This window comes from Oryza brachyantha, chromosome 5, assembly GCF_000231095.2.
Source record: "Oryza brachyantha chromosome 5, ObraRS2, whole genome shotgun sequence".
Classification (NCBI taxonomy): Eukaryota; Viridiplantae; Streptophyta; class Magnoliopsida; order Poales; family Poaceae; genus Oryza; species Oryza brachyantha.
In genome coordinates this window covers 11,587,105-11,611,891 of record NC_023167.2, presented here as the reverse complement: position 1 = coordinate 11,611,891, position 24,787 = coordinate 11,587,105, and the positions used below count along the sequence as shown (strand labels likewise).

General features: G+C 43.7%; 2 protein-coding genes across 2 annotated transcripts; both read left to right on the top strand.

Annotated features, from left to right (window-relative positions):
- The first annotated feature begins 2,977 nt into the window (after positions 1–2,977).
- On the top strand, positions 2,978–3,826 carry LOC102710696 (membrane protein PM19L). Its single transcript, XM_006654275.3, has one exon. The coding sequence runs from the start codon at positions 2,979–2,981 to the stop codon at positions 3,498–3,500; it is 522 nt and encodes a 173-aa protein (XP_006654338.1). The 5' UTR covers position 2,978; the 3' UTR covers positions 3,501–3,826.
- Positions 3,827–21,810: 17,984 nt separating this feature from the next.
- On the top strand, positions 21,811–22,857 carry LOC102721555 (probable calcium-binding protein CML15). The gene has a single exon (XM_040524339.1). It carries the CDS (start codon positions 21,943–21,945, stop codon positions 22,555–22,557), a length of 615 nt encoding a protein of 204 aa, XP_040380273.1. The 5' UTR covers positions 21,811–21,942; the 3' UTR covers positions 22,558–22,857.
- Positions 22,858–24,787: the final 1,930 nt, after the last annotated feature.

Genomic DNA, 24,787 nt, shown 5'->3' with positions numbered 1-24,787 from the left:
TGGTTGTTCAGTGACGGTCGCATGGAGAATGTAGCGGACGACCGCCTGGAGCAGTGGACGAAGACGGGCACGCAACGCCTTGGAGAAGATGAAGACGACCACTCGTTGGCTTGGAGGCTTGGGAGCAGTGGACAACGATCGATGGTCGCGCGATGCCTTGTAGATTCGAGTGAAAGTTTACAGCGGTGCCGGAGTAGTGAAGGGTGATGGAGTCTATGGGTAAAGATAAGCTACCGGTGGCCGTGAATCCGAGGCTCATTAATGGTGTGTTTTACGTAGCATTGCTAGACAGATGCTTTTGCGGGAGATTTATGCCGTCGGATGGACTAATCCAACGGTGATGAATTGATTGGTAAAATCCTGTGTAGTTTTCTTGGGGTGGCTTTAGAAAAATTATAACCCCTTCTCTTTTTATATTAGTATTAGTATTAGTATAGATTATGGTAGTATTTCCTTAAAACATAATATAGTTTTCAAGCTAAGCATTTGAGAACACTGATTTACCAAAGTATCAAAAGTTTTGTCAAATTGTCCCCTAAATGTCATTAACTTATTACTGGAGGGGAGAACTGATGGATGATATCATGAGATGTAATTGTTATAACTTGATGACTCAACACGGCAGAAGTGTAAGAGAAAATTGATCTCAATGCCGGTGACGATCATGCTGACTGCCAAGGATGACACTATCAGTATTTCTTCTCCATTTGGAACTTTCGAGTACTAGCAGTGCTGGATATAATCCCCCGCAAAAGGAAAAAAAGAGTAGTGCTCGATGTAAAACTAGTATTTTGGGTTATGCTTAACATGTGACGACTAGCACATTTTCTGGTAAAAAGGAAGAAGAAAGACGCACTCATCTTTTCAATTTGCTTATAAACAAAAATTAAAAAAATTTAACCTTAAATTTAGTTGATTTTACCGGTTTTTAATCATAGGTTATTTTTTAGCCTTCACTTTTAGATCGACAAAAATACATATAAAAAATTTTATTAATAAGGTTAAAATTTTATTAATAAATTATGGTTTCGTTCTTAGTATCCCATTTGATTTTTTTTACCTGAAAAGGCGAAAAACTTGCCCTCATACACTTGCTTGAAACTACCAACGCTGTTGGTTGAGTTGCATTCACCACGTCCACCCCTGTAGACCTTGATAACGAGCTGACTCTAGTTTGGTAGAACAATGAGCTGGCTCTTAATGAATAACGAGCTGAAATATTGGTTTGGCTCGGTTCGTTATACTAACAAGTCAAGCCGGTCACGAGCTGAGCGATCTACCAAGCTTATAAAAAACTTTTTTATCCAAATCTACACCACAGCACCCGGTGTGGTTGGCATGTCTGGCTTGATCCACACAAGGGCGGACACCGCCCTCTCGATGTCCTCCTCTATTATAGTCTGATCGCTCGATAGTTTTTTCTCGTCTTTGGTATACACACTATTGACAATTAGGTAGCTGGTACATAAGCGGTTTCACGTAGCGGACGATACCAACGGAATGCCTCATCTATAAAAATTGTAGTTTTCGGTAGAGAGTCACGTCCAGCTGCCATGCATGACCGTTACTGTTGCGCTGTTCATCCACTGGTCTCGCCTGAGTTAATTAACCATGCACTGTTAATCTACTTTTACTGTTTTTCTGAGTTGATTAAACTGATTAACATGATAAATTAGTGTTTCAAAAAAACATCCTTCACAAATAGTGTCCTTTCTATATCTATTTCCCACGGCAACGCGCAGGGTTGTCGGCTTGTTTGACTTGATTTTTGTCCTGGCGTCGCGTTGAGCACGGGCTGCATTGTGGTCTGCGGCAGCACCCGTGGCGTGCTCGTCCAGCGTGTCAGCAATCAACTTTGCTATCGAAACCTCTTCCAAAACCATTGAGATGGGTGTGTCATGCCCTGGGTTTTCATAGTTGATAGAGCATATATATATATATATATATATATATATATATATATATATATATATATATATATATATATATATGGTTTGTGGTTAAAGAATATCATTTGTAATCGGTCTACGTTTGAAGAGGCAAAGATACACTTTTCCGTTTTCTTTTCCCGTTTGCCCGATCTCGATGAATTTGGCTTGGCCTGGCCAAGTCGTTCTTCTTTTGCGTTAATCCCATATACATGTGTCACAACTCACAACCACGTCCCCTGGAAGGGCCAAAATCCATAACGACGCAAACCAACGGCTAGGCGCTGGCTCAACGCTCAACGGCGCATGGCGCGCTGTTCGTCAGTGCCTCTACTTGCTCTGAGACTATTATCGTCGATGGGTTAGATCGGCAGCCACGTGCAGTTAGGCGGGCAGACGATAGTAAGTACTAGTAGAGGATTATCATTAACATTAACGGTAAACCCAAAACGAGAGGAAGCACATCTGCACTTGGCTTCAAAGACAGAAAGGGATCAGCAACACCATCATCATCATCATCAAACCTAAAGCAAGCAGCTAACCACGACGTCCCCTGCTGCCACACTCGCCCAGAGCAACTAAAGCACGCACTCTTTTGCGCTAAATTCCGCTCGATCGCCACGTTGTTTCTCCCTCCGCTACCAGCGAGAGCTCCGGAACCCTCCCTCTCCCGCCCGCGCGTCGCCACCTCCGCGGATGCCGCGCGCGCCTTCGCCGCTGCACTTTTACGCTCTCGTTTCTTTTACCCGTCCCTCCAGAAAGCCCCAGAACCCGGTCTCCGTGGACGCGTACGTGTCCCTCCTCCCGTCGCCACGAGCCGACACGTGCCACCTCCATCCAACCACACGTGTTCCCCCTATCCACGCCTATATATCCTTCCCCCCACAACCATCACGTTCCTCACCTCGCCTCACTCGATTCACTCCACTCCAGCTGCACAGTACTAGTAGCTAAGCTAATTAAGTGCCTGAGTGCTCAATTAGTCGCCGTGTTTTATTTTTTTGAGTAATTAGCAGCAGCTAGCGAGCTTGATTCGGTTGGTGGTTGAGGATGGCCGGAGTCGGGAGGAACATGATCGCGCCGCTGCTGGTGCTCAACCTCATCATGTACATCGTCGTCATCGGCTTCGCGAGCTGGAACCTCAACCACTACATCAACGGCGAGACCAGCCACCCGGGGGTCGCCGGCAACGGCGCCACCTTCTACTTCCTCGTCTTCGCCATCCTCGCCGGCGTGGTGGGCGCCGCCTCCAAGCTGGCGGGCGTCCACCACGTCCGCTCCTGGCGCGGCGACAGCCTCGCCGCCAGCGCCGCCTCGGCGCTCATCGCCTGGGCCATCACCGCGCTCGCCTTCGGCCTCGCCTGCAAGGAGATCCACATCGGCGGCTACCGCGGCTGGCGCCTCCGCGTGCTCGAGGCGTTCGTCATCATCCTCGCCTTCACGCAGCTGCTCTACGTCGTCATGCTCCACGGCGGCCTCTTCTCCGGCGCCAGCCACGGCGCCGGCGCTGGCTACGGCGGCGACTACCCGGCCGACCACCACCACAAGCCCGCCGCCGCGGCCAGGGTCTAACTGGCTCGCTCGCCACCACCGCCTGTGCCACGTACATCCCACCGTCGCGTCGCCATGCGCGCACACACACATCCATCGATCGATCCATCCATCCATATGAACGAACGAGCTTTGATTTCACAATTTCACTTTGTTTTATTCCGTTTCGTTCGTGCTTTGCTGCTAATATGCAATGCACGCTGTTCATATAAATAAGTACCCTCTGCTCTGTACCAACGATCGTAGTCATCATGTATGTAATGTGCCGTTTGGTTTGGTTTAGTTCAAACTTCAAATATTTGCAACCGTGTTTTACCTTTGTTTTGATTCAAATATAAAAATGTGTACGTGCACGGCTGGATTGACAAATTGTATCGCTCTTTCAATTTTTATCTATCTTGTCGTTGGCTCAGTTGCCTTACGCATAATCTTCCGTTTGTGAACACACGGTTTACTGGCATGATTACTGCTGGCCCTATATGGCTGTTTGTATCAGCTAGCCGCTCAGGTATTCGATTTGGCCTCATCTTCTAATTTACAGATGTGGATTTCAAAGTTAATTTTGTAAATATAAAGGGGGATTAATCCAGCCTGTGCACCCAAGATTGGAATTTGATTAGTGTACGGTCTCTGTTGGCAGGAGATTAATGTACTGGTGAATGGTGTGGCTTTAAAATCCGAGTAAAATCGTTCGTAACGGTGGTACTATTGTTTCACCGTCAGGACTGAGGAGAACGAATGGAAGAGCAGAAATGGGCTGTGCCTTTCAGGCAAATCTGCTCCAAATCCAGAGTCTCCAGCCCAGTAGGGTCATTGACAGCACAAATGGGCCTTCTATTGTGCCACTGCAAACAAGAGAACGCAAAGCTTTGGTCGAGAGGATTCTAGTCCTCGAGTGGAACTCCTCTCAAATTCAATGAAAAATGATTATAAAAAGTTCTCAATATGGACATCTACAGCTTCACCAAAAACGTATTCGAATTCAATACATATCGAGAACAAAGAATGACAAATTTGATTTGAAAAGTACCAATCTATTCTTTATATGGTTGATTTGCCTTTTTTTATTTCTCAAGATGTCAGTTGATTTCTTTAGAGAAGAATATATATTTTGTAGGAATATTGTTAAAATATCTTGAGATCTTTTTAGCAATTATTTAGTTGGTGTTTGAACAAACAAGGGGACATCCATCGAGTGAAACACAAGTGACATGTAAATATGTAATTAGCCATCTCCAATTACAAACATTTCCATGCCCATTGGGCATGCAGGAATGATACATGGCTGGAATCCGGAGAGTAGTCCAACTGCAGAGGCAAAGTGTGATTCACGATATTTAAAGCAAGAAGAAAAAAGTTTGATTCCCAAACATTGAGCATGCTATGCTTTTCTTGGCGATAGAGCAAAGCACGAGCGAGATATATATGTAACTGAAGCTGGTGCATCCCACTACTGGTTGCAGATCTTGTTTTCTTCAGTTTCAGAAACCAACCTTCCAGCTGCCGGCGTCGTCGCCGGCGATGGGTGTTGCAGACGGTGGATCCGCCGAGCGGTGCGGGCGGAGCACAGGGGCGACCATGTCGGTGGCGGCGAGCGGTGGCGGCAGTAGATGCTGCTGCTGCATCAACATCTACGTGAACAACAACGTGCAGGGGGTGACCAACTCTGTGCTGGTCCGGAGCAAGGTGGCCATGAGAGACACTGGAGCTCGCCTCCGGCTCGGGCGTCCTCCCCGGCAATGCCCGAGCCAGCGGGTGAAGAAGGCTGAGACGACGGCGGCGGCGGCCACGAGGAGCATCTCGTCATCTGCTGCAGCGCTCTTCATCGCCACTCTTCTTCTTCTGCTGCTGCTGCTTATTCTGCTCTGTATTTCGATACGGACATAGAGTCGTAGACTGAAACGGATGGGGTGTCGATTTTAATCCATCGAGTCGTCTCTGGCTCTCGAATCCGACTCGAATTCATCGTAGCGGTAGCGCTATATTATAACACGAAACTTGTTGCCGTGGCGCTCAGTTTTGTGTGTTCATCAAACCGTCTTCATTTTATTCATCATTGTGAATTTGTGATCATCATCAAAGAGGAGAGGATCAGAGGAACGCGATCGATGGCGGCGTTAGAGGAGGGAGGAGCATCGGGCGGCGCCGGCGAAGGCCCACCACCTGCCCCGAGGAAGGAGCAGAAGGCGACGAAGAGTACTAAGGTGGCGTGGAGCGCGCATGAGGACGGCTTGCTCCGGGAGCTGGTCCGGGAGCACGGAGACAGCCGCTGGGGCCTCATCGCAGGCAAGCTGGGCGGCCGCAGCGCCAGGTCGTGCCAAAACCGGTGGGCCAGGATACGCCGGAACAGGAACACCCTCCCGCTGTTCCCTCTGACGCTGGGGTTCGAGGACCAGAGTCCAAGACAGGCGCCGCCGCTTGTGGTGTTCCGGGAGGACGACGACGACATCCCGAGACACAGAAGAGGATCAGGCGATGCGCCGGAGTGCCTGGTGCTTTTCCCCCTGGCTCCCAGTTTGGATGTCGTCAGGGACAACGCCGCGAGCACGACGTCGACGGCGATGGATGTGGACAGCGAAGAAGTCCGCTTGCTCACCGAGCTCAGACTTGCACCTCCGGCGATGAACGTGGTGTTCGACGCTAGGCCACTGCAGGCTCTCCCCATGTAGATTAGAGAAACACTGCGGTGTATCAGTAGAATAGATGTTGACAGTTGGTTTATAATGGCAATTCTTTACTAAATCGGTGATTAAGGGTAATAATGCTGATATTTAGAATTTTATTAATTATTCATAAGTCGTTTTTATCCCTTAATCAAATCATATTGCTGCCTAACATATATTTAACAATACATCCTTTCCATGAGAGGAAATATAGGATAGAGGAAATATAAGATTTTACTTCATCCTATATTCTTTTAACATTTTTGCTATTTGACAGTCGACTGCCGTTTCTCGTATCTGTCAGTTGATTGTAGCAACCGTGCGATCTAAACTAATATCAATTTTGTTTTGTGCCGCCGGGTCCGATCACAAGCAACACTAATTCTTTTGGGCTGTGGAGGCGGCTCGCTTTTTTGCCTGAGTTTTAGGAATAGTAACCGGTCGCCCACATAAAAATCCACCCGAACAGGCCAACATGGGGGGATTTTTTTCTCTCACACATTTGCTTCCACGGTTCCACCGATGCTTTTTTATGTGTGCCTCGTGATTCATCTAGAAGCACCGACAAATCTAGCAGAAGGGAGGTGACAAAGGGGTGATTCATCTGGCGAAGCGGGAGGTGGGGGAGCACGATTCATCTGCCGAAGCGGGAGAGAGGGGGAGTGCCGAGTGCGATTCGTGAGCTTCCTCAGCCGACGCCATTCTTCAGGTACGGCTGACAGTGATGGTGTTCAATTTTGCTCGAGGTTTTACAGTGTGGGGGGGTGGGGGGGAGTAGCTATGGAGGAGAGTTGATGAGTTCCGTTCGGGGGGCACGGCCAGCGACGACGGCTTTGATGCCGACATGGGAGGGGACAACGACGTCACAGACATGATTTGTCTTTTATGGTCTTCTGATTTTTGAAATTGTTGTGTATGGGGTTTTGCAAGGAAGGGGAATTGACGAGTGAAGCTTACTATAGAGGATATCATGGGTTTGTTAGCCTAGATGGGCTTGCCTAGCTTCTGTTTAATGATATGCCTGAGATGCGTGCTTATGTTTTTTGGTGTTTGTTTTGTTGCAGGAATCTGCCTAAGTACAATATCACTGCCACTCCGCTGGAGGATTCTGGTGTCCTTAGGTTTTGAGAGCTGAATTCGTGTGACATGTGCTTGAATAGGTTCAGTGTGCAGGGAACAGGACCAAAATGAGCAAGAGTAGGAAGGTTTGGGGCATCAGTTGAGATGTCTGTGCTCTTAGGAATGGATAGTGTACTTCACTACTCAATGCAGCACAATGGATGGAGGTAATTTGTTCATCTTTTATTGTTCTTTTGCTCACTATTTTGTTAGCAAGATATTTACTCTCGTGTAATTTTCTACCATTGCAAAGTTCTCTGCCACTATTTTGTCTATTTGTGTACTTGTAGGCAAAAATACACTTCTAATCACATTTTCTTCCATGTGCAATTCATGTCCTAAGTCCTAACCACGATTGACTTTTAGTATTTTCCCAGTGTTCTCTTTTTTGGGTCTGCCTTTTCATGTGCCTTTTTATTCATATGATGTATATAGCTATTACACCAGATTTTATACTAGATATTATTTTGCTTTGCCAAAATCTAATTTAAAATTTTGTATTTACTAGTTCTCTGATTTCTTTTTTATTAACTATCACTCATTTATACTTGCACAATGCGTATGCTAAATCTACACATTTCTTAACCTGCAGTTGCATAATATGTAAATATGCAACTTTAGCATAATCGAAGTGCAACTTCAATATAAATTAGGTGCAATCATAGTTATTTTCTTCATCTTGGTTTGCTTGATGTCAATCCATGTAATTTTTCCACCTAGCTGGGCAATTTTGTTTGGTTGAGATTTGTTTGCTCCCTCAGAATCGATCTAAATTTTGGTATTTACGATATCTCATTCTCAGCTGTCAGTCACCTAAAGTTGCCCAATATATATACTAAACTTGCTCATAGCTTGACCTACAGTTGCATAATAAGCCAATAAGGAACTTTAGTATAAACAATATGTAACTTGAGTATAAACTAAGTGCAATAATAGGTTTTATAGGTTTGGGAAGTATTTTGTTTGAGCACAAATCCAGATGGGGTGTGTGGTGTTGCCGGTTTCTCTGTTTCAGTTATACCACTCCATGTTTAGGGGAACATATCCTACTAAGTTACGAAGGAATCTAGCAACATGGCTAAACTTTTGTTTTTTTAACACTTCGGTGATGTGCTTACTGTTTGTGTTTATGGCAGCAATTTCGTCTATACTGGTGGGATGTGACATGCAAATAAAAAAATAATTAGTCATCGGGATCATGCAAATGGAGGGTTACCTCAAAGTTTGCTATTTGGTGTGGATGATGGTAAAATTTTTATTTGTATGTTTTATATAAAAAAAATTGGGATCAGTCTACTGATGCAATACTCGGTAGCTTTTGCTGCAATTTTGGTTTTGGGGTAAAGATGAATCGTAGTATCAAGTGGTGAGAGCGATGTTGTGGAGGTGCTACATTACAGATGCAAACAAGCCAATAGGGGTAGTATTATGTTAAAGCTCTGGATTTGTGCGTTTTTGGTCCATCAAAGCCATGATATATTTCAATTTGGAGCAATTTTTCGGCTCTTTTATTTTTTCAGGCATGATGATGATATATTTCATCATCGATGTTTGTTGCTAGAATTGTTTTCACTGGAGTTTCTTGGGACTAGAATTAACTACATTATTTTTGCTTGAAATATTTCCATGTTTTATTTGATATTGACTGAAGTTGTCAACAATAACATCCTGTTGCACTGGTGTATTTTTGTAGAATGACAACCTCCTACACTACTAACCGGTGATGAATAAGATGATGATATGAAGAACATTAGCCGATGAGCATACTATCAGCATCGATGGATAAGATGAGATGATGATATGAAAGCTGGAGGAAAATATTGGTGTTTGGATTATAAATTTTGTGACTGTTGTTAATTCACTAAGCACTCAGATTCTATGGTGGCCATTGTGGATATGATGAATATATTTTATACGTGAAGAGGATGTTGGACTGAGCAAAGCCTCGTGTAGTCCAATTAGCTCATTTTGTATTCAGATCTGTTTTAACATGGTTAGGATTTGGTGAATATCTGTTATCCTAGGTGTTCAGAACAATTTTAATCGTGTGTGTTTCAAACAATTTGTTAGATAGACAAAGTCAATTGAACGAAACAAAAAATTATCTTAGAAATTCAACGGAACCAAATCCTAGCTTAATCATAAGAACAAAATATAAGAAAGAAAAAATAGCACAACCTAAAAGATAAATGACTATAAAAACTAAACTCAACGGTGCTACCGGACCTCAAAGTGAAAAAAGGAGCCCCAAAAAATCCTATTGGGGTGGAGCTTCTTCAACGTGTTTTGCTTACACTAGAAGCCAAATCAAAAAAAATAAAAAAAACTCAAAAAAACACCAAAAGCCCATACTTGGGGGAAGAGAGAGCGCATACAGAGCCCAGACTTTTATTTCTGGGCCAAAAAGCCCAAAACTACAACAACTCAAACGTTCGCATTAGGAGGAGGTGGGGCCAGTACACAAAAAAAATTGACTGACAGCTAAGAAAAAGTCAGTCGACTTTGGAATAGACAGTCTCATTTTTTAAAGATCATTATGCCTTTTCTTGTTTCTGCAATCGAGAAACAACCATCAACTGAGGTCATAGTAAAAATAGATCTGAACTCTCTAATAAAATTAGATTAATTGTTTAGATTTATTTCTACAAGCATTATAGCGTGAAAGCACGTGTGCAATAGACCTGCCAGGGAGATACACAATTACACATACCCAATTTCACCCATACCACCATTAAAGAGTAGTTATGCGTAACCAACTAGGTGAGTGAAATATGTATGACTAACCTAATTGGTAAGAAAAGAGATATACGCAAGTCTTATATGTAGACTTGAATTAAAATTGTATAAGTTGCTCTTCTATATTATAAATTATCCCACCAAAATACCAAATTTCAGTCAAATTTAATAAATGTTTATAGTGTAAACATGAGTTTAATATTTAGGTACATACTAAATGAATGTGAACAAAATTGGTAAAATGTGTAATGCCCTGCCTGCACCTAAAATTTAAACGAGTAATTGCTCTTTAGTCTTTACCTATATGCTATCCAAACCATACATGTATGAACAGGGGTGACAATTTCCCCCACGGAGCCAGGGACCCGCCCCTATGGGGATAGGGACAGGGCAAAGTTTGTACCGGCGGGGAATCTTGGCTGGGGTCCAGTTTCGGGTGGGGGCAGGGGCGGGGATGGGAGATTACCCACGGGGCCTGGGAGAGGACCATTAGACTTAGTGCATAGTAAATTTTTGGCACATCTAGTAAAGTCTATTTCACCCACCATATATAGTTGAGAAACTCTAGACTAACCCTCCTATCTCTCTCCAGCTCTCCCTCTCCTCTCATTCGTGTGACGGCTGGGGGCTAGTAGGCATGGCAGGTGGCGCGTTGCGGGGATCTGGTTGTCACGCCCAGAAATTCCTCACCTGAATTTCTGAACTTAATTGTGTATTAAATCCCTGTCCAGGACCAGCCAGGGTACATAAAAAGACAATGTTGATTACATAACCATCGTTCTTAGAAACAACTGAAAATTACACTTATTCTAGCGGAAATGCAGCGGAAAGAAAAAAAAACAAAGGGGTAGACTAGCTCCAGCGGGTACGGCTCCAATCCACAGGCAACACTTCGACGGCGGATCAGCTCACTCCTGAGAGGCACCTCCATCGGACTCTGCTTCTAGCTCTGGGTTGGGAAAGTTAAGCAAGGCTGAGTACAAACCACCGTATTCAACAAGTAACACGGACAAGGGGGAAAAATAAATGATGCAACGGAATTTACAAGGACGGGCTAGGGTTAGTTGCGACAAAGCAGCAGTTTAAATAAATAACAGAGACTGAAAGAAATAAAGGTAATTTAAATACAGTAAAGCATAAATAAAATAAGCAGTTGTAAAATACCACAACACTGTCCAACGTTACACCACGTTGCAACAGGCCCAACCACTACTCAACGTTACACCACGCTGCAGTAGTCCCAAGTGATAACAGATTTTACTCAAGTTATTAGGGTTCACTAATCACAGTGAAGCTGGGAGTTCGCCCGTAACCGTGGGCACGGCTATTCGAATAGTTTATACTCTGATCAGAGGTGTACTACTGTACCCACAAGACACGACTCCACTACACTTGAACGTGCGCCGACATACCACCACGGCATACCGGAAAGGAGACCGTGATAGGACCCGTTACACAACCCTCCCTATTTAATCGTACCACACTTCAGGTTTCACCCCCTCCTTTACACCAAGTCGGGCAGTCCCCTCTTGTGCCTCGGTAGATCCGGAAGCAGGAGAAGCTTTCGTTACACCACGATTGCCCGTCCATACTCCATCACGCCTACCCTTGCCTGGGTACGTCAAATAGTTCGAAGTCATGCTCCAAATCCCACCTTACCCATTTCGGCATGTGGTTAGCACTTAACGACTTCCAGGGTTTCCCGTGAACCGGTCCTTAATCGCCATGGGTGCGACTCTCAAAACCATGCACTCACAGCCCACCATTATCAATATTTTAGTTGACATTAACCCGAACCGGGTAGTGAATCATTGCCTCAGCTATTCAGAACTAAGCATAATTAAATGTGATCCCATGAGCTATTTGTTCTAAGCATGGCTAAGCATTAACCTAGGCCTGACACTAATCAAGTTACCCCTGGTCCAGCAATGAATAAAGTTGGATAAACAACGGCATAATAGTAAGGTTTACCCGAAAATAGCATAAAGTAAGTACTTTAATTAAAACAATGCATATTTGAAATAAATAAGCGAGGAATTTGCAATAATGGGTTCAATATGTTCAAGGATGAGTGTCACTTGCCTTGCTCTGGCCCTTGGGGAACTTCGGCGACGATCTCGAAGTAAACCGGCTCTTCGGCGGGGTCCGAATCTAAGCGACAAAGCACAAAAATAAATAAAACAGGCACAAACTCTACTGAAATAGCAAAAGAAACTATTTTTAATGGATTCTTGATAATTTTATGAATTTAATGAAATTTGAATGGACCTAAACGGAGACTAGATGAATTACTTATGAATTTTAGAAGTTTTCTGGGTTTTTTAACTAAACAGAAAAGTCCTAAATCAGTTATTGCGCAATTAATGGGGCTGCTGACGTCAGCGAGGAGAAAGGGTACTGACGGCTGACAGGTGGGGACCACCTGTCGGTGAGAGAGAGGGGGAGGGAGAGACTGACATGCGGGCCCGGGAGGAGAGAGAGAAGGCGGGCGCGGGGAGCGACTGACGAGTGGGTCCCACTCGTCAGCGAGAGAGGACAGAGAGGAGCGCGGCTCGGGCGGACGGCGGCGACCGGCGGGAGCGGCGGGCGACGCGGCGGCGGCGGCGCACGGCGACGGCGACGCGACGGCGACGGCGCGACGGCGACGACCGGCGAGCGGCGACGGCGCGACGGCGACGACGGCCGGGGCGGCGGCGCACGGGCACAACCCGGCAGAACAGCGGCGACGGCGACTGGCGAGCGGCGGCAGCGCGGCACGCGCGGGCGCAAGAGACGGCGGCCAGACGGCGGCGACGCGGAGGCGACGACGACCACGGTGGCCGATGGGAGCGGCGGGCGACGGCCTCGTCCGGCGACGGCACGCGACTCGGCGGCGGTCGGCCGGAAAGGGGGAGAAAGAGGGGAGGAGGGTGCGGAGGCTCACCGGCGGCGGCGAGGGCGCGGAAGGGTCGGCGAGACCGAGGCGAAGGTGGCGACGCGGGCGGGAGCGGGAGATCGGCGGTGGCGGTGGAGATCGATCGGCGGCAGCGACGGGCGAGACGCGGCGGCGGCCGGGCGACGAGGGAACGCGCGGCGCCGAGGAGGCTCCCTGGTGACGGCGAGGGCGGCAACAAGTCGGCGACAGAGGGACGGAGGTGGTGACGCGGCTAGGCGGCGACGAACGGTGACTGGCGGCGAGATTGCGCGGCGGCGGCGAACGGCGGCAGCGCGGCGGCGACTCGAGCGACGATGGAAAACGAGCGACGGCGCGCGGCGGAGGGGGATTTATAGGGTGGCGGCGACCGGCTAGGGCGGGCGGAGGTTGGAGACCGAGTCGGCGACGACGCGGTCTCGGCGGCGGCGGATGCGGCGGCGGCGGTTGCGGCGCGGCGGCGACTCGGACTCGGCCGGCGCGGGCGCGGGCGCGGGCGCGGGCGGCCGAAACGGTCACTGACAGGTGGGCCCCACCTGTCAGTGGCGCGCGGGAGAGGAGGGAGGCGGCGCGGACTCGCGGCGCGGCGTCGCGCGAGCTGGCCGAAGCCGCGGCCCAGGCGGGGCGCGCGCTGGCGGGCGGAGGGAGGCCGGCTCGGCTGGGCCGGCCGAGGAGGAGGATGGGCCGGCGCGGCTGGGCCGGCCCGGGAAGGAAAAGAAAAAGAAAAAAAAAAGGAAAAAGAGAGAGGGAGGAAAATTGGACTTCGGCCCAATTTGAGAAGGAAGGGAAAAAGAAAGGAAAAAGGAGGGAAAAAGGAAAACCCCACTTTTGCCGAGTTTTAAATTAATTTGTTTGGCCAAATTTTATACTTCTGCAATTTGAATTTAAATCCTGTTAGTCGATTTGCGAGCCTCGATTTAAGTGAATTAATTCCTTTTAGAGGGATTTTTCCTGAGTTAATTAAGCCAATTGTTATTTACGGATTCCTTTTTACGATTTAGGCTTAGGACGAAACTCCGGGTGTGACACTGGTGAAGGCACGGCGTCAGACCGGCGAAGCCAGGCAGAGGGCGCGACGAGCCATCAAAGGCCCCGATCTGGTGTCGGGTCGCCGACATGGTCGGGACTAGGACATAATCCTTCCCTTGAAGGGCTATCGAGGTCGTGGCCGTTTCAGGCAAACCCATCTATCCTTGTCTCGTCCCGTTGCCATCACTATGTATGAATATGAGAAAGCGTAATAAATAACGGGTGACAGCCCTAGGATGTACAAGTCCTTCGGATACAGGGAACATCCTAGAACTCTTCGAACAAAAAATTTACCAGTCTTGTCTCTTGAATGATGGGTTGATGACGAGAGCCGGCCACCTGCCCAGATAGGAAGGAATTCCACTCACGCCTGCTATTTTACTTATGAGTTTTTTTTATAAGATACCACTGTTTTTAAATACATTTTAGTACCTTGGTAGAAGATATCAAATTTTATATAAAAAAACAGTAAGACATCCTAGTATCTTCTTTAAGGATGGGAAAATTGTTCTTTACTCATCCTGTCTCATCGGGAAAGTGACTGATACTTACGGTCTGTTCTATAAAACATAATTATTTCTAAGTTTTTCAGCATATACTAAAAATATCAAAAGAATTTTTAAAGTTATTTAGTGAATATGAACGCAACCACGCGTTTTTCGCCGGTTTGGCTACCGGCAAAGCATCATTAATTCGTCCACACTGCACAAGTCGATTTCTTATATATCTCCGGTGCAGTTTCTGCGAAACAGAGTACGATTTGTTCGATTTCGTTGGTCCATCTGAAGCCGTACAGGTCATGGCATGCGTACATGGGGGCGACGACGTACGTTGCTTCAGCTTGACCCGTCACCACGTACGGCCGACGTACGATATGTATGTCGATGTCGCCACATGCATGCACTGGGATGCCTTGCGGGGATGCATGGCTGAAATAAGGCAGATTATTACTTCCTATTTTCCTGGTGTTGTTAACTTTTCTACTATTTGATTATTCATCTTATTTAAAAAAATTATAAAAATATAAGTTATAAATTAAAATACATTTAACAATAATTTAATTACAGCAAATTAAATTATAAGTACAGAAGTTTTTAATAAGACAAACAGCTAAATGTGTCAAAATTCAATGGTACTATCACTATTAAAAATACAGAGGGGTACTTTGTTACATCCAAATTCTCCACATTGTTGCTGGTTAGATTCAGTTGATGTGGCTTCGACCTATAATTTCATCTCGTCATCAATAAATGATCCTTCTGGACTGTTTTATGGAAAAGCCCGCTTAGCCCGGGCTGACAATCTTGAAGTATTTGTTAGCAATAGTATTTGAGTTGCAGCACAATAATATGCGTTTACCTTTGCTATACACCGCACAAATCAATTTCTCTTCAAATTATTCGATCACATCTCTCGGCCGTTCGATCATGACCCAGCCACCGATGCATGTTGCTTTTCAATCCTCAACCGTTGTTGCTCCGTTTCTCCACCTCAGCGCGCTCGTGGGTGAATTCCAATTTCCAAGCCTCCCAGCGCTGATGGTCTCTCCTCTTCCTCGTCCTCTGCTGGCAATAATAGAGGACATATCGGTTCAGGGCGGAACTGAAATTTACTAAGCCTAAGCCTCAACAATAAAATATAAATCTTGTGAATAAATTTTAACTAAAATATAGTAATTTTCTAATGTATTTTTTTTAAGCCAGGCGTAGGGCTCCACCCCAAATTGCCACACGCCTGGTACCGCCCCTATATCGGTTAAGGGAGCATGATTATGTTCTTATGTGAACTAATGATAACAAAATTTCTGATTTTTTGATAGTTCTTTAATTATATAATTAATCTTTAAATTTTTTTAAAAAATCTATTTTAGAAAAATAAAATGCTGGACTTTTATATATAAATTTTTTGAAAAAATATTTTAAAAAGCGTGTGTGCAAAATAGAAGGAAAAATCTAGAAAAAAAAACACAGCTTAGGTATAATAGCAGACTAGCAGAGAGACCGGTTAAGGCGCTGTTTATTTTCCAAAAACATCACATCGAATATTCAGACACCTAAATAAAACATTCAATATACATGAACATGAAAACTAATTATACAGTTATGAGGAAATCGTGAGACGAATCTTTTAAGCTTAATTAGGATATGATTAGCCATAAGTGCTACAGTAACCAATATGTGCTAATAACGAACTAATTAGACTTAAAAGATTCGTCTTGCGATTTCTAGCCGGAATCTGAAATTTTTTTATTCGTGTCCAAAAACCTTTTTCGACGTCCGATCAGACATTTATCGTGACCCTTTTGTCAAAAATTTTTGGTAATTAAACAAGGCCTAAGTTACGGGTACGACAGGAGAGTAAGGTTGCGTTCGTTTCCCGCAGTTAGTTAACTTACCCCTCGTTTTCCACGCGCACGCTTCTCGAACTGTTAAACGGTGTACTTTTTTAAAAAAAATTTATAGGAAAGTTGTTTTAAAAAATCATATTAATTTATTTTATATTTTTAATAATTAATAATTAATTAATCATGTATTAATTTATTACTACGTTTTTTAGGTCAGTTAAGTTAACTTAACATGCCTCCAAAGAAACGCGGCCTAAGAAATGTATCACAGGAAGAGCAGTTCACTGTAGATATTGACGAAGCCTTGGGCTGTTGGGCAGTAGCAGAGTAACAGTAGGTGCCAGGTTGAGGGCAGTACCGTACAAGGAATATGTACGTAGGTGTGTAGTATATTGACAAGGACGGTACCGACGACGAGAGCTGCTAGAGAACGGATGCGTAATGGAGATCCGTGGAAGATAAAACAAAGGTAGTGTTTAGTTTGCAAAAAAAAAATTTACAAAAACATCACATCAAGTTTTCGAATAAATATTTGAAATATTAAACATAGTCTAGTTATAAAACAAATTTCAGATTTCGGCTGGAAACCGTGAGACGAATTTTTTTAGCCTAATTAATCCATCATTAGCACATGTTGGTTACTGTAGCACTTATGGCTAATCGCTTTCTAATTAGGCTCAAAAGATTTGTCTTAAGATTTCTTCCGTAACTGTGCAATTAGTTTTTTGGTATCTATATTTAATGCTTTATTTAGGTGTCCAAAAATTTAATGTGATGTTTTTGGAAAAAAAAATTTGGAAACTAAACAAGGTTTGGTGAGAGATATAAAGCACAATACATTAGGTAGAAGTGTTTCAAAAGAAGAAAACAAAATCTAAAACAAAAATTAGGTAACGGTAGAAAAATATCGACCAATGTATAGTCAATCCCTAATACATTTTTTTTGAAAAAAAATCAAATGCCACCTTCTAAATAAAGATTATTACAAATTCGAATAATCGGTCGATATTCAAAACATCATCGGTATATTACTGCGCTCATGTCACGGAATGCATGTAAATGCGTACATATAATCGACAGTCCACTAATACAAGATTAATTTCTTTTTTTAAGAAAAAAAAAGAAAGTTAATGCCGATCCTACTTACACACGGTCACGGACTTCGTACGTTGATGACGTGGATGCAATATCCTTTTCTTTTATCGCAATCTACGTGTCGTGTGCATTCAGGCCTCTTTGGCGAAATTAAACCCGGCCGGTTTCTGCAAAGTATTACGTACGTACTCGCACGCACGCAGAGAGCTACTACCTCCGATAATAATTTCATTTTTTATCTTATTTAAAAAATATATAAAAACTTAAAAAAATTAGTCAGGTATAAAATACTATTTATTTTTATCATCAAATATTAATCATAAAAAAATTCAAATAAAATAAATAGTCAAAATATTGTATCTAGAAAACTGAAAAATGGTCATATTACGGACCAGGAGCAGTAGCTACTAGCTATAAGTCGGCTGATTAGTATAAAAAGAATTAACGGGGCAATCACATGTGCCACATGGCATAATTAGTAGGAGATGACCACGACTGATTAGCATATACGTCATCCATCAGTGACAAAATGTAGTCAATTTAGAGGGTTATTAATTAACTCGCCGTGGACGCGCTTATTTGGTGGACTTATCTACGTGCCGGTGCGTTGTTATCGTGTTGCTTAGCTGACTCAGGAGATGGGCAACTGCCGACTAAGGTGCGTTTGGATTGAAAAAAATTTTGGGTGTGTTACGTCAAATGTTTAATCGGATGTTGGAAGGAGTTTTTGAACATGAATGAAAAAACGAATTTCATGGCTAGCCTAGAAACCGCGAGACGAATCTTTTGAGCCTAATTAATCCGTCATTAGCACATGTTGGTTACTGTAGCACTTATGGCTAATTATGGGCTAATTAGGCTCAAAAGATTCGTCTTAAGATTTCTTCTATAACTGTGCAATTAGTTTTTTGATTCATTTATGTTTAATGTTTTATTTAAGTGTCTAAAAATTCGATGTGATATTTTTAGAAAAAAAATTAGGAACTAAACAAGCCTAATTAAACAAAATGGAAAAGGGAAAAAACGACAGCCGTACCCGTACGTACAATTAAACTGCTCGCGTCCTGAGACTTGACTTGCTTTCGGGGATCACACAAGTTTTGTCAAGTCCCCATGCATGTAATATACTTTTGACTATATACCTGGTTGTCTCCGTGGCACGTTATATAGGTAGTGTTTAGATTTTCAAAATTTGTTGAAGAAGTGTCATATCAAATATTTGATCGGATATCGAAAGGGGTTTATAGACACGAGTAGAAAAACGAATTTCACGGCTAGCCTAGAAACTGCGAGACGAATCTTTTGAGCCTAATTAATCCATCATTATCGCATGTTAGTTACTGTAGCACTTATGACTAATCATGGACTAATTAGACTCAAAAGATTCGTGTTAAGATTTCTTTCATAACTATGCAATTAATTTTTTGGTTCATCTATGTTTAATGCTTTCAAAAATTTGATGTGATGTTTTTGGAAAAAAATTTTGAACTAAACAAGGCCATATTCTTGTTACGTACATAGAAGCATTTTAGATCTGTTCACACTGATTCAATCTGCTGTGGAGAGCTGGAGAAAGAAATGTGTAAAATATAAGCGCTTCTGCCAGAGAGGTCACAACAAAATGTTTCAATTTATAAATATCACATGTTAATATTCCGTCGTATTGGAAACATACCCTACCATTTTGAAATATAAGCACATTTCTGGTTTGATGCTGGGCAAAGTACCTTTTAGTGTCTATCCGATTTGTACGAATTTTAATCCATATGAATAGAAAAGATAGGTATAGGTATATAGTAGTGCATATCCGCACTTATCTTCTGAGGATATTCGAGTGAATAGAAATTATCCTATGTTTTTTTCTCTACCACTTTTAGAAAAGAAAATTATATTTTAGTTTTCATATACTTTATTTTTACAAAGTGAATGGCCCTCAAAGGATCAACTCCACTGTTTTTTCTCTAAAATGAATAGACCTTTATATTGGTAGATATACAGAACAAAGATGGTACTGTTTTTTTCTGCATGTCCTTGATGTGTTACTTTGGATATGATTTTATATTACAATAAGTTATAAAATCTACTTAGATGCAGCAGTTATAGATACACTTTTAACATAAATATATGGGCTTTTTTATCATCCTTAAAAAGTACATCAAGTACCACGAATTTTAGTATAAATTTTTAGTACCTCAAAATATCACACTTTTTTCAAATATGGTAAAAAAAAGCTCCAAATATATACATGTGTGAGTTGTTTCAATATTTTAAAATAACTATTTCAAAAGTTAATTATACCCATTTGTTTCTTTGTAATGTTGTGCTAAGTCAAATGTTTATATATTTAACCATTAATTTTATAAATTCATATATTTGAACCACAAGTACTAGCATATTATCCTAGCGTTGCAATAGAAATTTTATTAAAAAACATTATCTTAACATAATATCAACATTATTTTTTACATATAGTATTTTGTAATTCATGTATATATTTGTTAATGATATGAGTCTATTGGTGACATGGTTTTTTTTTCTCACTTTCTATTAAAAATAGAGAGTTGGTGATGATAGTTGATACATGGATTCATAGTTAGTTTTTCTTTTAAAAAACATGGAGCTGCTGGCGGAGGTGGCCAGTAGATTCACCACGGATCACTATTACTATTTTTGTATATGAGTATAGATTATTAATAGTAAATCTGAAACATGCCTCCTACGTTACAAAATTTAACAGCTTTCATCTTCAAAATTTGTCCCAAAGGTATAAGAAATTCTACACGTACTTCTTTTCCACCGATCATGGGTTTCCACCACTAGAGTTCACAGCTACTTCACCTTCTTAGCTAATCCTAACATTTTCTTATTTAATTTTATTAACTTCCATAAAACCCTTATCTAACTCCGAACCTTTTTATGCTGTGGGATGGGAGGGGTACATCTTGTACTATCAAACTGCATCATTGTACCAATTGATAGCTTAAGATACAAAACAGACCTAGTAGTACTTATAACAAACAAACAAACAAATAAATAAATAATTTAAAACGGAAGAAAAAAAATCGTTTTTGAAAAGTTTGATAGGACCAGTGCCGAACGTCAAGATTATGGCGACGGACAGGAACAAAGGTGTTTAGTTGGTAAAAATTTTTGCTAAAGGGTCACATCGAACGTTTGCTCGGATGTCGGAAGGGGTTTTTGGACACGGATAAAAAAACTAATTTCACGGCTAGCCTAGAAACCGCGAGACGAATTTTTTGAGCCTAATTAATCCGTCATTAGCACATGTTGGTTACTGTAGCACTTATGGCTAATCATGGACTAATTAAGCTCAAAAAATCCGTCTCAAGATTTCTTCCGTAACTATGCAATTAGTTTTTTGATTCATCTATATTTAATGCTTTATTTAGGTGTTTTTGGAAAAAAAAAATTTGGAAATTAAATCAGGCCAAAGCAAAAAGGAAAAAAGAAGATATCTTGAAACCGCAGCAGGCAGAGGCCGCAAGCAACAAAACGCCAACAATCCGCGCGCCACGCGTCCACTCCACGTCGCTCCCCGGACGGCGGCGCCCGGCACCACACGCCCATGGCCATGCACTGCCGCTCTCAAGTCCAAAGTGGAGTGGAGTACTCGACCGGCCCAGCTCTCCAGTACTTTTCACGTAGTACGAGCTAGCTCGGCTGCTGCCCCGTACGTACCACCCGCAATGTGGCTTGTTTCACGGGCTGGGCGTCCACGGCCACGCCCACGACGACGCTACATGCGCACAGGACGAGTACGATGGTCACGAACCACGCTACATGCGCACAGGACGCTACATCCCTTTTGATTTCAAGGGATGACGTCCATGCGGCCAAACGGTATATTTGTAAATAAAAATAATTTATAAATTTTATATATATATGTGGTTTTAGTGTTCTACGAGCAGAGATTTAGTCTAAAAGAAAAAATAACTTAAAATAAACTTAAATATTAGATAAAAATTAAATTTTAGTTTATAAATATAAGTTGAAACGAAAATAGATAGAGCATAAAAAGTAGCCGAAGAGAGGAGCAACGGGACGGAATGAACGCGACCTGTTGCTTCCTAGTGCGGCAATACTACTGGTACTACAGAACTCCGGCTCCCGCCGCGGAGCCGTGGTCGCGGCGGGGCCAACGCTATCCGCATCGTGTCATCATCCATCGACACCACCCCTTCCAGAAACCACGGAACCCCGTTCCCGTTTCCCAACAGAACCCCACCAAAAAGAAAAAGAAAAAAACCAACGAAGATGACTCGCAAAAACCGTCCGTCCAGCCGAGCCAAACCACGCGCGCCGCCCAGCATTAGCCGGCCCCACCTGTCATCACCCTCGTCCTCACCGCCCAGCGCGTCCCACCGATTTCTTAACCCAAACGTCTCCCTCCCTCCACGCGCTTCGCTTCTCCTCCCCGCGTCCCCCGCCTATATATAATGCCCCCCCAGTCTCGCCGCCGCCACGAACCCGTCTCACCTCAGGGTCGTGATTCTTGATCGAGTTCATCGACGAGGAGGAGGTAGAGGTAGCATAGCAGCGGGCGACATGGGCAAGGTGAGGTCATTCTTCTCGCGGAAGGGGAAGGGGAGGGGGAGCAGCAGGGCGGAGCGGGAGGCGGCGGAGCTGCCGCGCAGGAACGAGCGGTGGTCGCCCAGGGCGTCCGACCTGGCGGCGCGCGAGGGCTTCTCCTCGTCCTCGGGGGTGGGCGGAGAGATGGAGCGGGTGTTCAGGAAGTTCGACGCCAACGGCGACGGCCGGATCTCGCGGGCCGAGCTGGCGTCGCTGTTCGGCAGCGTCGGCCACGCCGTCACCGACGAGGAGGTGGCCCGCATGATGGAGGAGGCCGACTCCGATGGCGACGGCTACATCAGCCTCGGGGAGTTCGCCGCCATCAACGCCTCCCCCGCCGGCGGGGACGCCGCCGTCGAGGAGGACCTGCGCCACGCCTTCAGCGTCTTCGACGCCGACGGCAACGGCGTCATCACCCCCGCCGAGCTCGCCGCCGTGCTGCGCGGCATCGGGGAGGCCGCCACCGTCGCGCAGTGCCGCCGCATGATCGACGGCGTCGACCGCAACGGCGACGGCCTCATCAACTTCGAGGAGTTCAAGCTCATGATGGCCGCCGGCGGCGGCGCCTCCTTCGGCAAGATCGCTTCTTGAATTCTCCGCCCTGGATGAACCCACGCCTCACGTTCTTTTATTCTTTCAAATTGTAAATACATAATCACGCGGAGGATTGTTTACCGCGAAGTAATTAGTTTCGAAACCACACAAAAACATATTTGTAATCCGCCATTGTATGACCGGTTTTGTACAGACTACGCACTGGAATCGTGATAACGATCCCCAGATACATCAAATTTCAGTCAAATTTGGCGACTTTAATCTTCTCCGTGTCTGAATTTTCTCATTGTAAATGGTTAATTACCCATCAATTTGACGCAATTTCACGTTCAATTATACTATTCTAGCCGTCGGGTTTCTTTCTGGAAGTGACAGAGTGGGCAAGCTTCATGTGAGCTGGGCTATATATTCAGCTGAATTGCAACACTGGGGCCGTGACTCTGACAAAAGAGCGGAAAGAAAACGACCCTTGTCATGAAGTCTATCTAAAACCAGGCCTCCTGAAAGCAACCCTCCAACCCGGACAAAATTCTAATCAATGAAATCTGTATCTGTAGCCCAAACGTGTAATACTTCATGTCAAGTTTTAAAACACTGCCATGTTGGACTAAACATTTATACTGAAACTCTCGGCAAAATGACACACCACCAACACCATAAATTCTACTACAAGTAGGAGATTATGCAGACTGATCAGACACTAGTAAGATATCGACAACAACGTTGTTGAGAATAATTTGCAGGGTCACATTTCAGTGGATTGGTGTAGGGGCCAGGATGGTGGTAGGAGGAGAAGCATGCTCTGCCATCGCCATGGACAGGACCATCACGTTGCCACAACTAGTGTGGCCAGAAAAAAAAGACCGAGACCAAAAAGATAGACATCGGGAAATTAATTATTAATTCGGTTCTACATAATGAATGAGCGAAATTTATTCTGTCAATACGGTTAATCTCATCGGTAACCGAAAGCGCCAAATTACACAAAGGAAAAATGTCAAAATTCAAGCTATAATTCAGTAAGTTCAATAGGATTAAACTCTAATTTTTACATCCTACAACTTCTAGGCATGCAACCCAATAATAGGTTTTACTCGGATGTGCTCGTGAATTTTTCTTTTATGATTTTTGTGTTAAAATTTTCTATGATTTCTGTGTATATAAAGTTTTTGCTGAATTTAATATATGACCGAGACTGAGGCCGTGTTCGGCAGCCTCGTATAAGTTAACTTATCCAGTTATCATCTTCGTTTTTCACGCGCACGCTTCCTGAACTGCTAAACGGTGTATTTTTTACGAAAATTTCTATAGAAAAGTTATTTTAAAAATCATATTAATCTATTTTATATTTTTAATAATTAATTAATCATATATTAATCTATTACTATATTTTTCATGCTAAATAACTAACCTACCCTCCCCCTCCTACCGAACAGGGCCTGAATCGATCGGTCTCTATTTTTCTCCAGACCGATCTATTCTAAGGTGGTGTTTGTTTCTAGGGGCTAAAGTTTAGCCCCTAGTCATATCGGATGTTTGGACACTTATTATAAATAGTAAACATAGTCTATAAATAAAACTCATGTATAATCTTGGACTAATTTACGAGACGAATCTAATGAGCCTAATTAATCCATGATTAGCATATGTAATACTAGAGTAAACATTTACTAATTATGAATTAATTAGGCTCAAAAAATTCGTCTCGCGGATTAGCTCTTATTTATAAAATTAGTTTTTTTATTAGTCTATATTTAATATTTCAAATTAGTGTCCATGATGTAATATAGGGCTTAAAAAAAAGTTTAGCCCAACCTAAATAGCTCCTAAGTTTCTAGTGACCAAAAATTAATTCGAAGACTAAATTAACCGAAATGACCGAACGTTCTGCGGTCAGCCGCTCCTCACCTGACAGGTTGTAGTCGACGCAGCTCTTTGCCACTGGCCATGCTTTTGATGCATGCTTCGGTCAAGGGGAATCAACCAAATAATGCAGCGTGAACGCCAGCGTGATGAGAACGCTGTGATCGGGAACGCATCGAGTGCCGGCCCTTACCTAACTATGGTTGCATGATGAGAAGATGCATGGGACTTGGTAGGAAATTTCAGTCACATGAGGAGGAAGCACAGGTGAAATTTACATGTTTCGTCCTGGATTCGTGAGCAGCGTGTCCTCTGCAAAATTTGGCGGCTATTAGAGATGGTGTTGTTTTCTCATTAGACTGGAAACACTCAGGGGTCTTCTGCCTAGCTCCACGAGGTGGTA